Genomic DNA, 19561 nt, shown 5'->3' on the forward strand with positions numbered 1-19561 from the left:
AGTAGGACATGGAGGTGGGTTGGGTGGTGGTGGGGAGAGGGAATGAGAAGTTAAGGGAGATGAAGTAATGGTCCGAGATGGTGATTATTCACACTGAATATCATTAAAACCTTTCCACTGCTGTGAGTTATGAGTATGAAAGGTTGTGAAATAACTTTTGAGGACTTTAAAAGATAAATTTAATTCCTGACAATGTTGCCTGTATTTCTTAATGGCAATTTTTTATGCTGATTAAGGCACAGGATTTTAATGCTGGAGATTGAAAGGCCATTTTCTATTTCAGTGCCAGGTACTCCCAGAATGGACACAGCATAGTGACTTGAGGAGCAGACTGCCTTTATTCTGTTCCAGAATTATCATTGAACCCTAAACTCAGAAGAGCATTTCCCATTACACTTGGATGATAGATTTTGCTGCAACAACAACTTGCGATCATATAGCACCCTTTACACAAGTTAGTGTCTACAAGTACAGTACAGTTGTGGGGATATATATTGATCAAGAAAGAAGGGGGAGGTAACCATAGGTATGGTTGAAGAAATGGGTCTCAAGGGGGGATTTAAAGATAGATAAAGAGGGGGCAAGGAGGGGAATGAAGGCAGGGAGTTCCAAAGGTTAGAGGTCTAGTGACTGAAGGCACGCACACTGCTGGTGGGGCAGAGGGGGCGGAGGTCATGCAGCAGGGCCCTGCCAGCTGAGTGAAAAGTGAGGAGTGGATTATCAGCTGGTCAGAGAGATAAAGAGGTGCTCAGGCATGAAGGGATTTGTATGCAATCTGAAACAGGGTGAGGATCTCTTTTCGGAGTCAGTGGAGCCTGGTAAGGATTGGGGTGATGGGTCTGCAGAGTTTAATATGGGTAAGGGCACGTGCAGACAGCGAGGTTTTGGATGAGTTGGAGTGCAGTTAGCGCTTGTCCCTAGTTTAAAAAAAATGTAGCTTATAATGTGCATGTATTCTGTACAAGACTAGGATAGGTATAATAACCCTCACATTTTATCCAGCACATTATCATATCATTAAAACGTCTTGACGCCCTTCACAAAATTCACTGTGCAGCCATTTTGGAGTGGAGTCCTGTAGCTCAGTGATTAGAATACTTACGACACAAGTGGGTTCAATTCCCGGCAGGGTGAAACGTTGGGCAAGTTTCCTTGCTCCACAAGCCTCTGTTTTCCTAGCAGTAAGTAGGAACCCGCTTGTTAGTCGATTGGCTGATCGCTTTTCCGGGGGTAATAATTCTTTTTTAAAAAAATAATAAATTGGTCACTCAATCCACGACTGTTTTGGGGACACTGCTGCACGCAATTGGCTGCCGTGTTTTGCCCATAAAATATACAGTCAATTCACTTTACAGTATATTCTGTGAAGCGCTTTGAGACGTCGAGAAGACGTGAAAAGCGCTATATCAAATGCAAAGATTATTATTATAAGTGCTTTGAGACGTCTTGAAGACGTGATAGGGCGCTATATCAAATGCAAGATTATTATTATCTTATGGATGGTTGAGATGGTGGAAGCAAACTGAATTTATAGAATGATAAAATTAAAATAGCATATTTTTGCAGCAGAGAGATGTTTCTTTCTTACTGAGAGTAACACTTCCACCACTGCTGCCTTTGAATTGCATTTACACTTCTCTTGCTCCACTGATGGAAAGAAGAAAAATTATTTTCAGTCGGCTTGGTTTGAGTCTTTTGAAAAAGATGTGCATGTCAAATTATTCTTTTCACTTTATGATCTGCCTTAGAAATCTATAAAACCAAATATCCACATCAAAATGTCATTTTATTTAAAAAAATTCAGTAGCTTTGCAGCATAAATAAGATCAATTCTTCTTAACTATTTGTCAGGTTGCTGACTTTAAAGAAAAAGAACATCACACTCATTACAAGCTCGTCTTCTTCATTGCCCCATTGATATCTAAGAGTTGTGAGTTTGCACATTGTGAATCTGACACACAGCTGCTCCCAGTATTAAAGCTACAGAAGATTTTAACTCTGATTAGATTGTGGAGTTAAATACTCCTGCCTTTCCCTCTCAATTCACATGAGACATTAAACCGAAGTCCTGTCTGCCTGTTCAGGTGGATGTTAAAGATTCAATGATTGTTTTCAAAAAGAGAAGGGAATTTCTCCCAGTGTCCTAGCCAACATTCCCCAGATAAAATTGGTCACTCACTGCATGGCTGTTTGTGGAACAGTGCTGTGCACAACTTGGTTGTCATGTTCACCTACAAATACATAGTCACTAAATGATGCACAAATTCCTATGAAGGGCTTTGAGACGGTGTGATAAGATGCTATATAGTACAACAATTATTATAATATGCCTGGAGCTGGGAAACAGGATGTTAACATCGAATCTGCTGCAGGTTTAAGATGTAAATGAATGTCAGTGGGAACTTTAACTCCTCTCTGTGGTATTACTGACTTGCCTTAAACCTAACTATGGGGCGGGAGGGGGGGATGGGTGCACGGGGGAGGGGTGTGGAGGAGAGATGGTGGATCAGGTAGACGGATTGAAATTTCAATGGGCTTAAAAAGTATCAGAGAGATTTGCATCTCCCTACTTGGTATTTCAGCCTCTCCTACTGTACAATGCTTTGTAGCTTTTCCACAATCTGGGTCATTTCAGATGGTACTTACTAAAAATAGGCTCACACAGACAAGTTTCTGAAGAGCTCTTCAGTGTCCTCAAGGTACAGGAATGGCTTGTTGTATGCAATTTAAACCAGCCTGCGGTACTTCAGCTCCAAGCTCCCTGGGGTAATATATTAGCCCGTTCTCCCCACAACCACATTGCTTGTATAACAGTGGCAGGTAACCCACATGCCATTACAGCTCTTGGAAAGACTGTTGTGGATTTCATTTTATAGTTTGAAATTACATTGAAATACTGTATCATACATCCATCATGATGTTATAGACTTGTAAACCTTTCAGTATCATCTTAATCTTAATAATTACCGACAAAATGAAAACTGATGGCCAAGGAGTGGGTTTTTTGAAATCTTGTTAATAATTGAATGACAGTGTGATTTCATTGCTTTGGCACGAGATGCTGATGTGCTGATATTTCCATAAATACATAATTCCGTGTTCATTATAGTCACGTTGTCACATACTTGTGGGTTTATTGACTATTAACATTTAAATCGATTTCAATGCAGACCGTTCAGCAGTGCAACACACCCGCTGCTGCTGATATCCTCTAGGAAATACATAGTCACTACACTTCACGATAAAAATTCCTGTGAAGCGATTCAAGATATTCTGACGATATGATGATGTGCTAAATCAAATGCCATAATTATTTTTATCCCATTCCCTCTCCATATATCACTGGTCTACCATGGAAAGGGATTGAAAAGCAGCAGGTAAATGTTCCTGGAATACACTCCCAGATTTTCCTTCAGCATTCATTCATACTGCCAGAGATCTGAATGCAGGTTGCTTACTTTTTCTTTCACAAAGGAGAAATAGTGCACTATCGATGGAGGAACAGTACATAAAAATCTATTGACAACCCATTTTGTATCAGAATTAGAGGTGATCACAAGATCATACGATTGGTCTGGATGAAGAAGGCTCAGTGGCCCATTCAATTTCATCACTCCAGAACACCCAACCTATCATTCCATCTTCTCCTGCACACCCACCATCCCATCCCCCATCCCTGCACCAAACTGCTTTTTCAATGAATCTAGTAACCTTACCTCTAATCCTGTTTACCTTGTTTATTGCTGCCTCACATTATTTTGACATAGTGGGTGAAGTGTCAACTAGATCTTCTTTCAGCTTCTCCTTGGCAAGTTCAATCTCATCCATGGAATACTTTTTCTTTTTTTTATATTTTACAAAATACAGTCAAATCACTTTACCGTCCTCCTTCGGTGGTCTCCCCAGCTCCACAATACACAAAATCCAATGAATTCAAAATTCCGCCACTTGGAAACTCGCCCGCACAAAATCCCATATCCCCATCACACCAGTCCTTATTGCTTACCCCCTACTCCACCACCCGCTGCCTCCGCTTGGCTAGCTCCAGCCTCCTGTTTGTCCCTCGTCCCCTCTGATCCACTATCGGTGGCCGTGACTTCAGCTACTACGCCCTGAAACTCTGGAATTCTCTCCCTCAATCCTTCCGCCTTGCGCCCTCCCTCTCCACTTTCAAATCCTGCCTAAAAATCTTCCTTTTTGATCGTACTTCTGGTCACCTCCCCTCTCCCCGGCTCGAGGTCAGACTCCACCACTGTTAAGCTCTCTGGGACGCTACCCCGCATGAAGGCCGCGATATAAATGCAAGTTGTTTTTGTTGAGTCTTATATATGGCACTTTGTTGATGATTCTGCTAGTCATTGTTAAACCAACCCACCTCTGCAAACAAATCCTTCCATCTTTCTAAATTCCCAAATCTTCCCAATGGTTAGAGCACTCGCCTCGCAAGCGAGAGATCTGGGTTCGATTCCCGGCAGGGCGAAATGTTGGGCAAGTTTCCTTACTCCACACTCTTCTGTTTACCTAGCAGTAAGTAGGAATCCGGCTGTTAGTCGATTGGCGGATCACTTTTCTGGCGATAATAATCTCTCAAGAAGAAAAAGAATAAAAAATAATAATTTGGTCTTCAATCCGCAACTGTTTGTGGGACACTGTTGTGCGGAATTGGCTGCTGTGTTTCACCCACAAATATACAGTCAATTCACTTTACAGTATATGCTGTGAAGTGTTTTGAGACATCCAGAAGATGTGAAAAGCATTATATCAAATGCAAGTTATTATTATTATTATTGTTATTATCTTGCATATACCCTTCTGCTTTCAAAGCTTTTCTAAACACCTACCTTTGACAATGCCTTTGGTTACCTACCACCTACGCTCCCCATCTCCTACCTTGTTTCTTTGAAGCTTTCGAAAACGTTATCCAATGTGAAAGGCTTTATATAAATGAAGTTGCTCTAACCAGTGGAGAAAACAGACACTGTCATGTGCCAATTTTGGTAAATTTCCCAGTTATAGTAACAAAATCACTTTTTTATGTGCAAACCATGCAAGCATGTTATCTTTATGCCCAAAGACAACACAGAGCAACATTCAGTTGAAATATTTGACAATTTATAACTAAGATCAATTCATCATTTTATTTTAAGTTGGTTCATGTAGTTCCACAAAAATATTTCATATGACAAGGTTACAAAAGAGGTTTGAATGAAAAAAGGCCCTTAGCCAATTTCACAAGATAACAAGATTAATTTGGATGAAGAATTCCTCTCAGCCTAACTGATCTTCTCCTTCCAGAATACCCACCCTATGATCCTCCCATCAAAGCATCAAAATGTTTTTTTAAAATGAATCCAGTAACTTGGCTTGAAAAACCTTTCCTTGTGACCTGTTAAATCATTAAGTCATTAATTACCCTCTGAGTAAAGAAAAAAATCCTGGCATTTGTCCTGAAATTGCCATTTGCAACTGTAAATCTCTGTCATCTTGTTCTGGTCCGTCTGTGCATCTGAAAGTTTTGTATTGCGTTTTATGTCAGTCTGGCTCAGTTGTAGGATTCTCGTTTCTGAGTCAAAAGATTGTGGATTAAAGCCCCAAGATGTGTTTTAAACACACATAGTCTAAGATGATATATCAGTGCAGTGAGGATGTGTTGCATTGTTGGATGTGCTATCCTTCGGATGAGACGTTAAATCAAGGTCCCATCTGCCTGTTCAGGTGGATATTGAAGATCCTATGGCATGATTCAAAAGGAGAAGGGAGTTTCCCCCAGTGACCTGACCAACAATCTCCCAAATAAAATTGATCATTTGTTTCATGCTGTTTTTTGGGGCATTGTAATGTGCAACTGGGCTGCCATGTTAACCTAAAAATAGTCACTTAAATTCACAGTGTAAAAAAACTGTGAAGCACGCTGGGATGTCCAACAGATATCAAAAGTTCTATACAAAATGTAAGGATTATCATTTTTATTTAATACTTTCTTAATCCCATTCAAATACTGCATATCTTTACAAAAGTTCCACAAAAGACAAAATGTAACATAAAGATCCCTCATCATTGCAAAATCTGGAAAGGATTTGCGGAAACTCCCCCTGAAAATTATGTATTCCATGACCTGGAACCATAACGTAATAATCATTGCAATCTATAATTATCTAGCTACTGACAAAGTGTTTCCTCATATAGTATGGATCATACATGATTAATTCAGCTTTGTTTTTACTAAAGGTGCCAGTGTTAAGTTGAAGAAACATCAACTGCCCTGGAAGAATTTCCACGCACCAGTGAAGACTGAAGAAATGTAGAATCCAATTCATTCACCTTCTGCTCCAGAAGTACAGTCAGCTCTTCTCAATGAACAGCTGACAAGTGAACACTTCTGTTGTGGGAATAGAAATTGAAATTGGCAAAACATCTTTCTATCTTTAGTCATCAATCATCTGAACTGAATTGTTTAAGCTGCTAACTTTACGTGAACAAATACTATTTTGCTCACATCCACATTTTGACTTTTTAAAAAACTTATTTCACCAAAATGATGACAAAGATAACCAACGGGATCTGCTTTCACCTTGGACACCCAGTGTCAGCATCAAGCATTCTCCAGTTAGATGTAACCAGGGCTATAAAAAACAGTACAGGTCCCTCAGAACCACTCATAACATCATGTTAACCAAACCTTGAGAATATCCAGCATCAGTATACGATTTGTTCCATTCTTAAGATCTCTTTAAAGTGAGCTTGTTGATTTGTATCAAATTGTTGCCTTACGCCCATTGGGAACCATGGCTAAATCAACAACAACAACTTTATATAATGCCCTTCACGCAGGGTAGCGTCCCAGAGTGCTTGACAGTGGCGGAGCACAACGCCAAGCTGGGGGGAGGGGGAGTTGACCGTAGGCAAGGCGGACGGATAGAGGAAGAGTGTTCAGAGTTTCGGGGCGTAGTGGCTGAAAGTGCGGCCATCAATGGTGGAACGGAGGGCACGAGGGACATACAGAATGCAAGAGGGACAATCATTTCCTTAGGATTCTTACAGCTGTCAAAGAGAGACAGCTATTAGTTTACCCTATTAGTTTGAGCTGCAAGTAAACATAGCACTCAGAAATAAAAGCACCATGTACTATCCAATTCCTCTGATTATGCAGTATATTAAACCCTGTCTACAACCCAATTTTAACGTATTCTTCACCCTGTGTGTTGCATCATTAATATTACTTGACAATCTGCAAATTAATAGTATGCACTTTAGAAATCTTGTGGGACATTGGTGTATGCAAATTGGTTGCTGTGTTTGCTTACAAAATACAGTCATTACACTTAAACAGTAAAATTATTTGAACCATTTTAAGATGTCCTCCCACCCAATGTAAAATACGGCAATCAAATGTAAAGATTATTATTTATTATTATCTTCAAAGGGCATTAAAGATGTGTGTAACAGAAATGTAATCAATATTCTACTCCAATTACAAAGCACTTTACCCCTATAACTAACAGCTAGAATAGGTTACCCAGAAATGTGGGTGAGGCCAGGACATTGGAATCATTGTGTAAAACAAAGAATACTGTGATGGGAAGATTGTAAGGATGAGTTTTCTGGAAGAATGAGATGGGATGTGCCGAAAGGCGTTAGGGTTAGTCTGAATGTTTCTTGTAATCTTGTGAATCCTAATTCTCTGGAATTAGGTGTGCAGGGTGTATCCCTCCTGGGGAGGGAGTGCATATTTCATTCCAGACACAGGAATTTTCAGCTGTAAATGGCATGAATGGTTTGGATACTCTTAAGCACAATGATGAGTTTCTGCAAGTCAAGACACCCAGCTGACCAAAAAAAAATTATGATAAACAAGCTAACAGAAATGTATGTTTTATGGTACTCCCTGTGAGGTCCAACATGTGAAAATCGCAAATAAGGTTTATTGAATTAATCAAAACTTCGAAATTGTGAAGTCCAGATTGTGAAAGTCCTTGAAGCAAAAGAGTAGTCCCAGATGTTTGCAATCCCAGATGTTTCTCATGCCGACCCTTTGAAACTGCCTGGACTCTGATCTCTATGAAGATGAATGTCCAAGCAGTTGAATGTCTCTATGAACTCTATGTCCAAGCAGAGATCTGAAGTACTGCCTCAAAGCAGCTTTGTTACAATTCCTTTTGCAGTGCTCGAAATTAGACCTCAGTGAGAAGCTAATTGGATCTATTGCATCAGCAGGGGTATGTAGTATTGGCTAAATACCTGCACAGAAAGAAATAATACTGATAGATGAAACACCCCAGGCTGCTGGGGGCCTCTCAGCTGAAAAGCAGCAATAATGAAGTTGTAGAAATACATCCTACCCTGTTAGCAGGTGAATGAAAAATGTTGCAGGCAAAGAAAAAAATGTATGTAATGTAAGATTTGTTTCTGAAAATATTTTTTTGCTGCAATTGAGACGTCTTTTAAATTTATTTTGATTTATAGATCTTAAATGTACCTTTTCTTTCTTTTTGACTTCAGTTATGGAGGTAAACTGTTACAGTCATGGTTTTCTCATTAATGAGTTCTACCTCTGGCTGTATTAATGAATGAGATTCGATCTGTTGCTCGTTTACTTCCACTTCCAATTCAACTGATTTAGTAGAATCCACTAGATTAAGACCATAAAACCACCATTATTCACTATTTAACTGGTCTCAAAACGAAAACATCTTACTAATAATCCATGAAGATATTTTTGTCAAATATTAAACTGCTTTTGTAACCAAATAATCTAACCCCCAAGTGCCGAAAAATGGTGCTGGATTGCAGGCCTCTGAGAATATGCACAAGAGAAGTTTGGATGAAGAAGGCCCTTTGAAGATACCAAACTTCCAGAATACCGACCCTACCATCTTCCCATCACAGCATCAAGCTATTTTTTTTAATGAACCCAGTCTCATAGCCTCAACCACTCTTTCTGGTAATCTTTATCCTCTGGGTAAAGAAATACTTTATTGTGTCTGTCCCGAAACTGCCCATTGTGTCCTCTTGTTTTATTGTCTCAGTGCATCTGACATTAGTGTTCTGGGTTTACTTTTACAATCTCCCATTTAAATTTTGTATACCTCTATAAGGTCTCCTCTGAAATGTTTCCTCTGAAGAGCCCTAGTTTGTCTAATCGTCACTTAAAGCACATTTCTCTAATGCTAGGAATCATCCTTATTGTTCTCTTCTGCAATACTTCTGGGGCCTGGACTGCTCCCTTATGTTGTGGTGACCAGAACTGTATTTCGTACTTTAGGTGTGGCCTGGCCAGAGCTTGATTATAGTTCAACTTTTGAGGATCTGAACACAACTGAATTTCCAACATAACCCAGTTGCATCTTGTTTGCTTTGTTTATTGCTGCCTCGCACTGTTTTGACACTGTGAGTGATGAGCCAATTAGATTTCTTGCAGCTCTTCCTTGGCAAGTCCTATTGCATCCATGGAATACTTGTTTTTTCTATTCTTATATATAGTGCCTTGCATTGATTTGCATTGAATTTAATTTGTCAGTTATCAGCCCAAGTGCATACTCTATCAAACTCTCTTTGTTGCCTCCTCTGATTTCACAGTTCAACTCAACTTGGTGTCATCTGCAAATGTAACTATTTTACACTGTTCTGCAAATCCAGGTCATAAATGTACATAAGGAACAGGAGAGGTCCTAGCACAGACCCCTGAAGCACTCTGCTTAAAACCTCCCCTCACTTTGACCTAGTTCCCACTGCTTTCTTCCCTTCAACCAATTCTGGACCTATGTCCATATATTGCCCTTGATAACAATAGTAGAAATATTTGCATCTGTTACCTTGTCTTTCATGTAGGGAGGATGTCTAAGTACTTCACTGGGTATAATAATTGTTGCATTTGATATTGCCTTATAATGTCATCAAGTCACCTCAAAGCACTTCACAGGATGTTATTGTGAAGTGTAATGATTGTGTATTTGTAGATGAACACGGCAACCATTTTGCACACAGCAATGTTTCATAAACAGCCATGAATTGATTGACTTTTTATTTCAGGTATCATTGATTATTTTCCATTTTATTTCTGATGATTGACTGCATCATTTGCTCATTTATTGAGGTTAGGTTAATGGATTTATTAGTGCCAGCTACCATGGGTAGCTGTTTGACGTCTAGTTTGGACATGCCTGAGATTGAACTGGACACATATACAACACAAAGATTTAAATCATTAAAAATTCTGGGAGTTTGAATTGGCTGAAAGATGTGCCTTTATTGCTGGTTTTCAATCAATAAAATCAGCGCCTACCTCCAAGATGACTGGTAGATAAGAGAGATAGAAAACGAGAGCACAGAAGGAAAAAAAGTCCAAAGGAAGNAAAAAATGGCAAGCATACCATTTCTACATCATTTAATTGTGTCAGTTTAGCAAATTGGGTCAATATTAGTATAATAACATTATTCCTAATGTTTTGCAACCATAAAATTAGCTTTCTATTCAACATTATAGTACACCACCATTAATCTATTGAATTTTTTAGCTAGCAGAGTCAGGAATTTTGTAGACATGTTAGAAGTCTAAGTCAACTCTGGCATGATTTAGTAAATCAGAAATATATCAGATTGTAATAAACATATCCACAAAATATACTATACTAGCTCCTTAGATATGTGTAAGTGCATAAAGTTATTTATTGATATCATGTTTAATTTGTTAAATTTGCATTTCATTTCAGTAATAAAGGAATGCTCTCTACCCATACATTCTCATTCAGTAACCCAGAAATTGGTCAATGCCAAGTTGATGTCCTCTTAATAGTTAAGACCTTGGCCCAAGGTATGCCTGCAGGTGGCCTGCTTACTGCGTGTCACCAGCTCCTCAGTATTTCTTCCCTACATCTGATTCACCGGGACATATATTGTAATTATATACAGTATATATATGCTTGCTCCATTCACCAAGACACAATTTCCTTTGTATTGCCACAGATTTAATAATAGTTGTTTATCAATTGTTTTTACTGAGTTGAGGTTTTAATATAGAGTCTCATCTTCCATTGCTATGTCAACTGAAAAGTTAACTATAGCAAATACATAGCCAGATAATAATAATAAATAATAATCATACAAATAACAATAATAATAAGGTGCCCAGTATTTCTTCTTTATCTGATCCACCAGGACATATATTGTAACTATATACAGTACACTTTATAGTTTCCCTCGTACTGCTCAGATTTTAATAATATTTGTTCAATAACATACCCAAATGTTGCCATCCTGATGATATGGTTTCCAGTTTCGTCCTTTATCACTATAAAGTAGTCTGTACTGAGTCACCCAGTCGGAGCTGCTGTACCTGCCTTGGGTTGCTATGGCAGTGACCTGTTTCCTGCTTCCGAAGTCCACCTGTAACCATTGGTAATGGTCAGAGTCCAGCGGGGACCAGCCACCAGCACCTAGACAATGAAAAAAATACAAATCATATATTCAACTGAGTTATTTCTACTGAAGGACAAACCACCCAACGTAAAGCAATAGGGGTATGGAGCCACTCCATTTGACCACTGTACCATGGAACTATACAAATTGGCAGCACAGAAGGCCATTCGGCTCATTATGTCTATCATAGTTCTTCGTAAGAGCCACAATATGCATTTTAAACTAACTAGAATTTGCTAATATAATAACATATTCTTAAATCTTTAACCCAGATATTGCTTACGTGAATCCTCTTTCCCACCACTCATCTATCCCTATGGTTCAATTTCTCCTGAGATAAAACTGACCTCTAAGAGTTGTGTTTCACCTCAAATTGTAATCAGATTGATATCTGCACAGAACCTCACTCCATTACTCTATCCTCTTCAATCACTTCAACGTTCATTGCACGTTTACTCATACTTGAAAGTTTGCTCGCATTCATCTGTCCTTCAACAAGTTCTCTCTCGCCTTTCAGAGTTCTGCTTGGTTGCACTTGGTCCTGCACTTTCTAAAGTTATTGCATGATTGCCATTATGGATTTCTAAATAATTAATCCACTTTTGTTTTTCCTCCCACTCAATTTTTTCTTAATTTTAATAAACATCTCCACTCACCCTCTAACCCTATCCTCTCATTTACTAATAATTTCACAGTATATTAAAAAAAGAAGCTTCAGGACATCACAATTTTGCTTGTCAGGGTGATCATTCACCAAAGAAGCCAACAACGCTCTAATCTCTGCTCTTTGGCCACATCTATGTAAATCCATACATCCCTCAGTCTTCTCATTCATCCTCCTACAACCAACAGGCTTTCAAAGTCCAAGCTTAGTGTTACACAGCTACTTCCAGATATTTCTTATTTTTCTTTCCTATTCTTTTCACTACATTATGGCTATGTTCCTTCACTTAATTTTCTCAATAAAGAAACCACAGAAGTTCTATAATAGTGTAATAGGCAATCAGGCTGCTGGCATTAATTCAGCAGAGATCTGGTTATGTTTGTGCTGCTGTATTTGCAGGTACATGGGCTGCATTAGATGGATATTGGTTGGTGGACTAGAACAAGGCAATTCATTTAAGAGCTAGGGTGAAGGGTACAGCAGATTATTTATTTCAGCTAATAAAATGATAAGCTTTTCCATTATGAGATCAGCATACAAAGTGTGATTTTAGAATAAAACCAAATGCGGCTATGGAAACAAAGTGCATCTATGTTACGGACTGAGCAGAGCACAAAGCACAAACAACCTTTGTTCCTCTTGGAGTGTAATGGTGAAAGCACAACATTTTTATTTCCTCTATGACCTTTGAAGAGACAATAAAAAGCTTTTTCTTTAAACTCGTTGAGGACATGATTTTGACACATTTTTCACAAGTCAAATGACAGCTATAACCTTTAATAATGCTGTACTTGAATCTATAGATATTTTTTCCGTCTTATTTTTCCTCTGATCTCAGATGAGTATCCTACAAAACTCAGTTATTACTTTTCTAACAATACTTTTTCTTGCATCTTATCTGGAGATGAGAAAGAAGTGCAAAGAGGACCTCCCTAGTTGTGGCAGAGGTGTTCAGGCCTTGGGTGGACCTGAACTTTCTATTAACTTCCCTGACAAGCTCTGTGCAAGATCGATAAGAAATACATAACCCTACAACTGAAGCCTGAAAAGATCTTTTCTGCATTGTTCTTTGGATTTTTTGTTAATTACCATGCTCATATTAATATACCAAAGAAAGAAGCATTATTTGATGAAATACACATGCTCAGTGGTTGAATTCTCCAGAACACCTAACAACATGGTTAAAAATAATAAAATAATCCTTGATATAGCACTTTACCATGTCAAAAAGTCTTAAAGCAATTCAGTTTCCTACAAAATGCAATCATGGGCATTCAAAGCTGAACACACCAGCCAATTTGCACACAGCTATGCCCCACAGACAGCCAGGAATCACAATACCAATGAAACTGGAGGATTGTTGGCCAGGATACTGGAGAAATAGTCTCACAGTTCATTTAAGTTCACCTGAACAAACAGACAGGACCTCAGTTTAACGTCTCATCCGAAGGATAGCACCTCCAACAATGAAGTGCTCCCTCAAAATTGCACTTAAGTGTCAGCCTAGAACATACACTCGAAAACCTCTTTAAGTAGTTTGGCTCTGGTTCAGGGATGTGAAGGCAATTTTAGGACACCAAGAAGTATTTCTGGACACAGGGGATGTTCAACAACTGAAATAGGTTTCTAGGAGGGTTGATGGAGACCAGGATATACAATACAAAATTACAAAACAAAATTAAATTTGTATAGCGCCTTTCATATCGGGAGGACGTCCCAAGTGGCTGGTGGGACTCATTTCAAAAACAGCTGACAAACTCTGCAAGGAAATATAAAACCTCCCTCTGAAGAGGAAAAGTAAACAGCTTAGATTTAATTGTTTTATATAGAGTGATGAAAAAGTGGAATAGATTACTCAGGTAAGTGTTAGAGGCCGACTGTGACAGTAATTTCAAGAAGGAGATAGATAGCTATTTGAAGAAATTGATTGGTAGGTATGAGAGATGGAATCATGTATTTTTTTCTCTATGTTCAGTCTACCCAGATGGAGGGCAAAGGTCAACAATTACCTCTTGCTCACATTTTGTAACGTCTTAGCAAGTGTTTGGGTGGAGCACAGCCCATATAAATAAATAGCAACAATCTTTGAATTTACTATTCTCTCACTCTATCTGCCCCATTGATGATAGAAATGAGAATTTCATGGAGATTCCTCCAGATATAATTGGTCATTTGCTTCATCATTATTTGTGGCATATTGATGTGCATGAATGGGCTGCTGCTTTCATCAAGACAATACACAGTCACCTCACCCTTGGCAGGTGGGCTTTCAGCTCCTTGGCACCCGCTTTCTGGAACTCCATTACTAGGGATCTCTGACTCGCTCTCTCCCTCCCCTCTTTCAAGGTATACCTCAGAATGTATCTCTTTGACCACGCTTTCAGTCATCTTTCCCCTACTCCCTCCATTCCCCCAAGCTCCCACCCTCAACTCCAATGCCCAGTCAGAATTTTCAAGCGGTTGGGACATCCTGCCAACGTACAGCAAGTATGATTGGACTGTATTGTATATATCGCCTTTCAAGTCAGGAGGATGGTTCACAACTCTTTACAAGATAGACCCTAAAGTGCAATGACTGTGCATTTTGTTGATGAAAGCAACAGCTCATTCACGAACAGCAATATGCCACAAACAGCATGAAGAAAATGATTGATTATATCTGGGGGATTGTTGTCCATAACACAAGGAGAAGTTCTCGTTTCTATCATCATCAAATGTAGTTGATTATGCAGAACAACAACTTGCATTTATATAGCATCCTTCATGCTGGACAGCATCTTGGAGCATTGAAACCAGTGCTTAAAAAATGTTCTGTCTGACAGCTGCTAAATATGCATTTTGTTGCACAAAAAGAACTCTGATGCAGCAGGTTTTGGGTTGTTCTGTTGCACTTCCAGAGGAAGTGTGTAATAGAAAGTAATGACAATAACAACAACCTGCTCCCACTGTTTGTCAGGTATCAAAGGAAGACATGCCAGTAGTTACAATTGATCTGTTGGATATTACCTGTAACACTCCAACGGAAAACACTTTCACCAAAATTGACAAAATAATGACCACAGATGTTATTCAGCTAGTACTCCCCAAACTCTGGAACACTCTCCCTCAATCCCTCCGCTTTGCCCCCTCTTGCCCCTCTTTCAAGTCCTGCCTGAAAACCTTCATCTTTGACCGTGCTTACAGCCACCTCCCCACCCCTTCCCCCACTGGCATGGAGTCAGGCTCCGTGACTGTTAAGCGCTCTGAGAAGCATGGAGGGCGCTATATAAGTGCAAGTTGTTGTTGTTATTCCCTGGAAAAACTGAAAAGCTTTCTCAACATATAAAATATCTGTGATTTTTGGATGCAGAAGTTCACCTGTAACCAATATGTAAGAATCTGCCAGTGTATAGTATAAATGGTGTTAGATGGTTAGCTTCCAAAAGTAGCCCAACACACACTCTGGGGTCCCCAAGGCTTTGGGGTCCCCAAGGCTTGGATCTTGCAAACCTGAGCCTAATACTCTCCAGAATTAGGTGAGATATCCACCTGGTTCAGTTGGCAGTACTCTGAGTCATAAGGTTGTAAGTTCAAGCTCCACATCAGCACTTTGAACTCGCAAGGCTGACAATCCAATGCAGTGGCTGGGATGCACTGCACTGTTAGAGGTGCTATCGTTTGGATGAGATATCAAATAAAAGTCCTGTCAACCCGTTCAGATTGACATTAAAGATCCCATGGGGCTATTTAAAAGAGAATGTTGCTTCTCTTGGTGTCCTGGCCAATAAACCCCCAGATAAATTAATTATTTGCTACATGGTAATTTGTGGGACATTATGGTGCACAAATTAGGATGGTGCATTTCTCTACAAATACACAGTCACTACACTTCACAGTAAAATACTACAAGGCTCTTTGAGACATCTCACTTGTGTGATAAGACAATATATAAAATAGAAGGATTATTATTATTAAGTAGAGTACATACCTCCAGGGAGAGGTATGTTCTCCAGACACGGTTAAATTTCCATACCTACATAGAACTTTCAGTCTGGCTTGCATACTGTTATACAGGGTGATAATTTTCCACAAATGTCTGACACTCGGCTGACCAAAAGAAAAATGAGGATTTCATGATAGCCATCGGATTTCGGACCAAGTAGTCTGATGTCCTATCATAATTTACAGTCCATAGCTTTTTCTCTGAAGTGTGACAATTCTATCAGACTGCAATGGAATACATTACTGCAATATTTTCTGTTTTGGGAAATGATATTCAGCTGCATTCCCGACCCATTGACTACAAGAAGAATGTAGTTTCTATAACACCACCTATATTGGCTCGCGTCAGCGCCTCCGCACCTCAGGCGCTGACAGCATCAGCATCCAAGGCTGCTCTCTCCACCTCTCAAAAGCCAATCAGGAACCTCGGCGTTCTGTTCGACCCTGAGCTGTCCTTTCCCCCTCATATCCGCACCACAACTGGCACTGCCTTCCATCACCTCCGGAACATCGCCAGACTACGGCACTGCCTCACCCCTCACGCTGCTGAAACTCTGGTCCACGCCTTTATCACCTCAAGGCTGGACTATGGGAACTCTCTCCTCGCCGGCCTTCCCGCCACCTCCCTCCACACTGCAGGTCATTCAGAACTCTGCAGCTCGTGTACTGTCCCGCACCAGGCTTCGCGACCACATCACTCCCACCCTCGCTCGCCTCCACTGGCTCCCCATACCCCAGAGGATCGAATTCAAGATCCTCACCCTCACCTACAAGGCCATTCGCGGCCTTGCTCCCTCCTACCTCTCTGACCTACTATCCCCCTACCTACCTGCCCGTACCCTCCGTTCCTCTGGCTCCGGTCTGCTCCACATCCCCCGCCCCAACCGCCCTACCATCGGTGGACGGGCCTTCAGCCTCTCAGCCCCGAGGCTCTGGAACTCCATCCCCCAGTGCCTTCGCCGCCTCCTCCCTTTCCTCCTTCAAGGCCGGTCTCAAGACCTTTCTCTTTGACCGTGCCTTCAGCTCCCCTCTCGACTCTCTACCCCCTCCTCGCTCCCTCCCTTCCCTCCCCTCACCCTGACCATTTCCCCCTTGCTCGGGTCCTGACCCAACTGTACAGCGCCTTGGGACGTCCTCCCGACGTGAAAGGCGCTCAATAAATGGAATCTTGTTGTTGTTGTTGTATATAATTACCCATTTATCTGACCTCACTCTTTAAAGTGAAACAAGTATTATGAATGGTACATTTTTGGAATAAATAAGATTGAACTCACTCACTATGTATATTGTTCTACCCCTTCATAAATTCTGGATTTAATTTACAAACATAGCCTTATGGGTTACTGATGGGTCAAAGTTCTCTCTGCTGACCAAAGCTACCAAATATCTTTTACATAGAACAACACAGTGGTGAAACAAGCCATTCAGTCTAATTAGTCTGTTCCAGTATACACCACACAACCCTCCTAATCCCCTCTCCCATACGCCTTGATTCTCTTCTCAATCATATATGTATCACATTTCCTCTTTAATATATTACTACATACAGCAACAACAAGATTTCATTTATAGAGCGCCTTTCACGACGGGAGGACGTCCCAAGGCGCTGGACAGTTGGGTCAGGACCCGATACATATATGATAAAATAAATAAAACCTGATCAGATATACTCTGTGACATTAAAAGCCTGAGAAGCTTATTGCATTGCAGGCTTAATTTATTCAATGACTGATCATGCTACTGCCTCCAACAATAGATGAGCTGCAAAAGAAAGCAAAGAGTGCCCGGATGGAACACAATCTCCAAAACACCCTTCAAGAAAGTGTAATGTATAATTACTGTGGTTAAGCAACTGTGTTGCTGATCCTGAAATTGTACTGTAGAACTATTGCAAGTTGCTTTCTAGGCATTGATTTGGCTCTATACCATTCATAGGTTCCTGTATTGAAGCTGTTTTACCCATGGCATAAACAGCCATGTATTGAATGACCAATGTTAATACCAATGATGAATAATGCTAAATGAAAGATTCATTAAACTTACACTAAATAGAACCCACTGTTAACAGCCCCCACCATCTCATAACAGCTATATATGTATAGATGTCTTTATGTACTCAATTTGGCCAATCATTCCCCAAAATAAAATTAGTCACTCAAAAAACAACTGGTATGAAATGAAATGGCATTAAGGTTATTTTGAAATTTCTTGCAAATTGTCAGAAAATGTATATGGTCCAGGAGATTTAATTTACTGTAATTTATTTACATAGTTTAATCAAATTCGTATTGACTGATGTTTAAAAGTCAAAACGGTCCATTACCATGACTGGTTACTACAGCAGATAAATTATTAAAGCAATCATTTTCAAAACAGTATACATAACAAAAAAAGACACATGGATTAAATTGAAATGCAATCCCCACTTGCCACCTTTTGCTTGCCAAGGAAATGGTCTGCCTCACACACGACTTAGCACCTTGTATATCTCCTCTTTATCTCTTCCGGATGAATGAAGCAAGTAATTGGTTCACTTCAAAGCCAACTGACTCAAGCTAAGTAAGTTTAAAGCCAGATTGAAGCACTCCCTTTGTATTCTTAATTAGAAATGAAAGGAGAAAGCAAATCGCATAACAGAACTTCATAGGAACCTAAGAAAATATGGAACAAAGAAAGGCTATTTGACCCATAATACCACTCCTATCACAGACATCAGTATCTGATTGTGAACCATCCAACTAAAACAGATGATTATCCTACTGTTTGAAGAAGTTAATCAATACTGATACAGTATTGTGTCGATCATATGTTTTGTTCCACAGAACCACAACAATGTGGGGGAAAAGAAGGTCTTTGTATTTTTAGGACTGCTTGTAGCATGTGTCAAACACCCAGCGGACCGCCCATAAATACTATTTTCAAACCTATATTCTCATCTAGTTCTGCTTGCATGATGCAAGTCATTTTCAAGTCATCTTACATCTATATCATCTATGCCTAGAATCTCTTTAAGACCAGAATCATCTCCTTTTTCAATCTTTTTTCTCATCAAAAAGTTCAGCTCCGTGGAGCCGTTCCTCATTACAACACTTTGCACTTATGTGGTGCTTTTCACAGAGGATGAATGTCTTGAAGATTCTTGAACAAATATGATAGGGAGCACCCAGCAGGGAACAACAACAACAAAATTACATTTACAGAGTGCCTTTCACATTGGGAGGATGTCCCAAAGCGCTGAACAGTCAGGTGTCAGGGCCCGAGAATGGGGGAGGGGTGGTGTAAGGGTGAGGGAAGGCAGAGAGGTGGGAGGGAGACTAAAGGCACAGTCGAAGAGAAGGGTCTTGAAGAAGGCAAGGGAGGAAGCGAGGCGAAGGGACCATGGAATGGAGTTCCAGAGTGTGGGGACAGAGGCTGAAAGCCCGGTCACCGATGGTAAGGTGGGTCGGGCGGGAGACGTGGAGCAGGCCGGAGCCCGATGAACGGAGGGAGCGGGCAGGTTGG

General features: G+C 40.1%; 1 protein-coding gene across 2 annotated transcripts in view; it reads right to left on the bottom strand.

Annotated features, from left to right (window-relative positions):
* The window catches only part of LOC103187001 (contactin associated protein 2), an 855622-nt gene that overhangs the window by 520907 nt on the left and 315154 nt on the right, over window positions 1-19561 (bottom strand). For both annotated transcript variants that reach the window (XM_042331730.1, XM_042331729.1), the window contains exon 3: window positions 11239-11432. In XM_042331730.1, the coding sequence (XP_042187664.1) occupies window positions 11239-11432 (194 nt within the window). The remainder of the gene's footprint in view (window positions 1-11238; window positions 11433-19561) is intronic.

The sequence above is a fragment of the Callorhinchus milii genome, unplaced genomic scaffold, assembly GCF_018977255.1.
Source record: "Callorhinchus milii isolate IMCB2004 unplaced genomic scaffold, IMCB_Cmil_1.0 Scaffold2, whole genome shotgun sequence".
NCBI lineage: Eukaryota > Metazoa > Chordata > Chondrichthyes > Chimaeriformes > Callorhinchidae > Callorhinchus > Callorhinchus milii.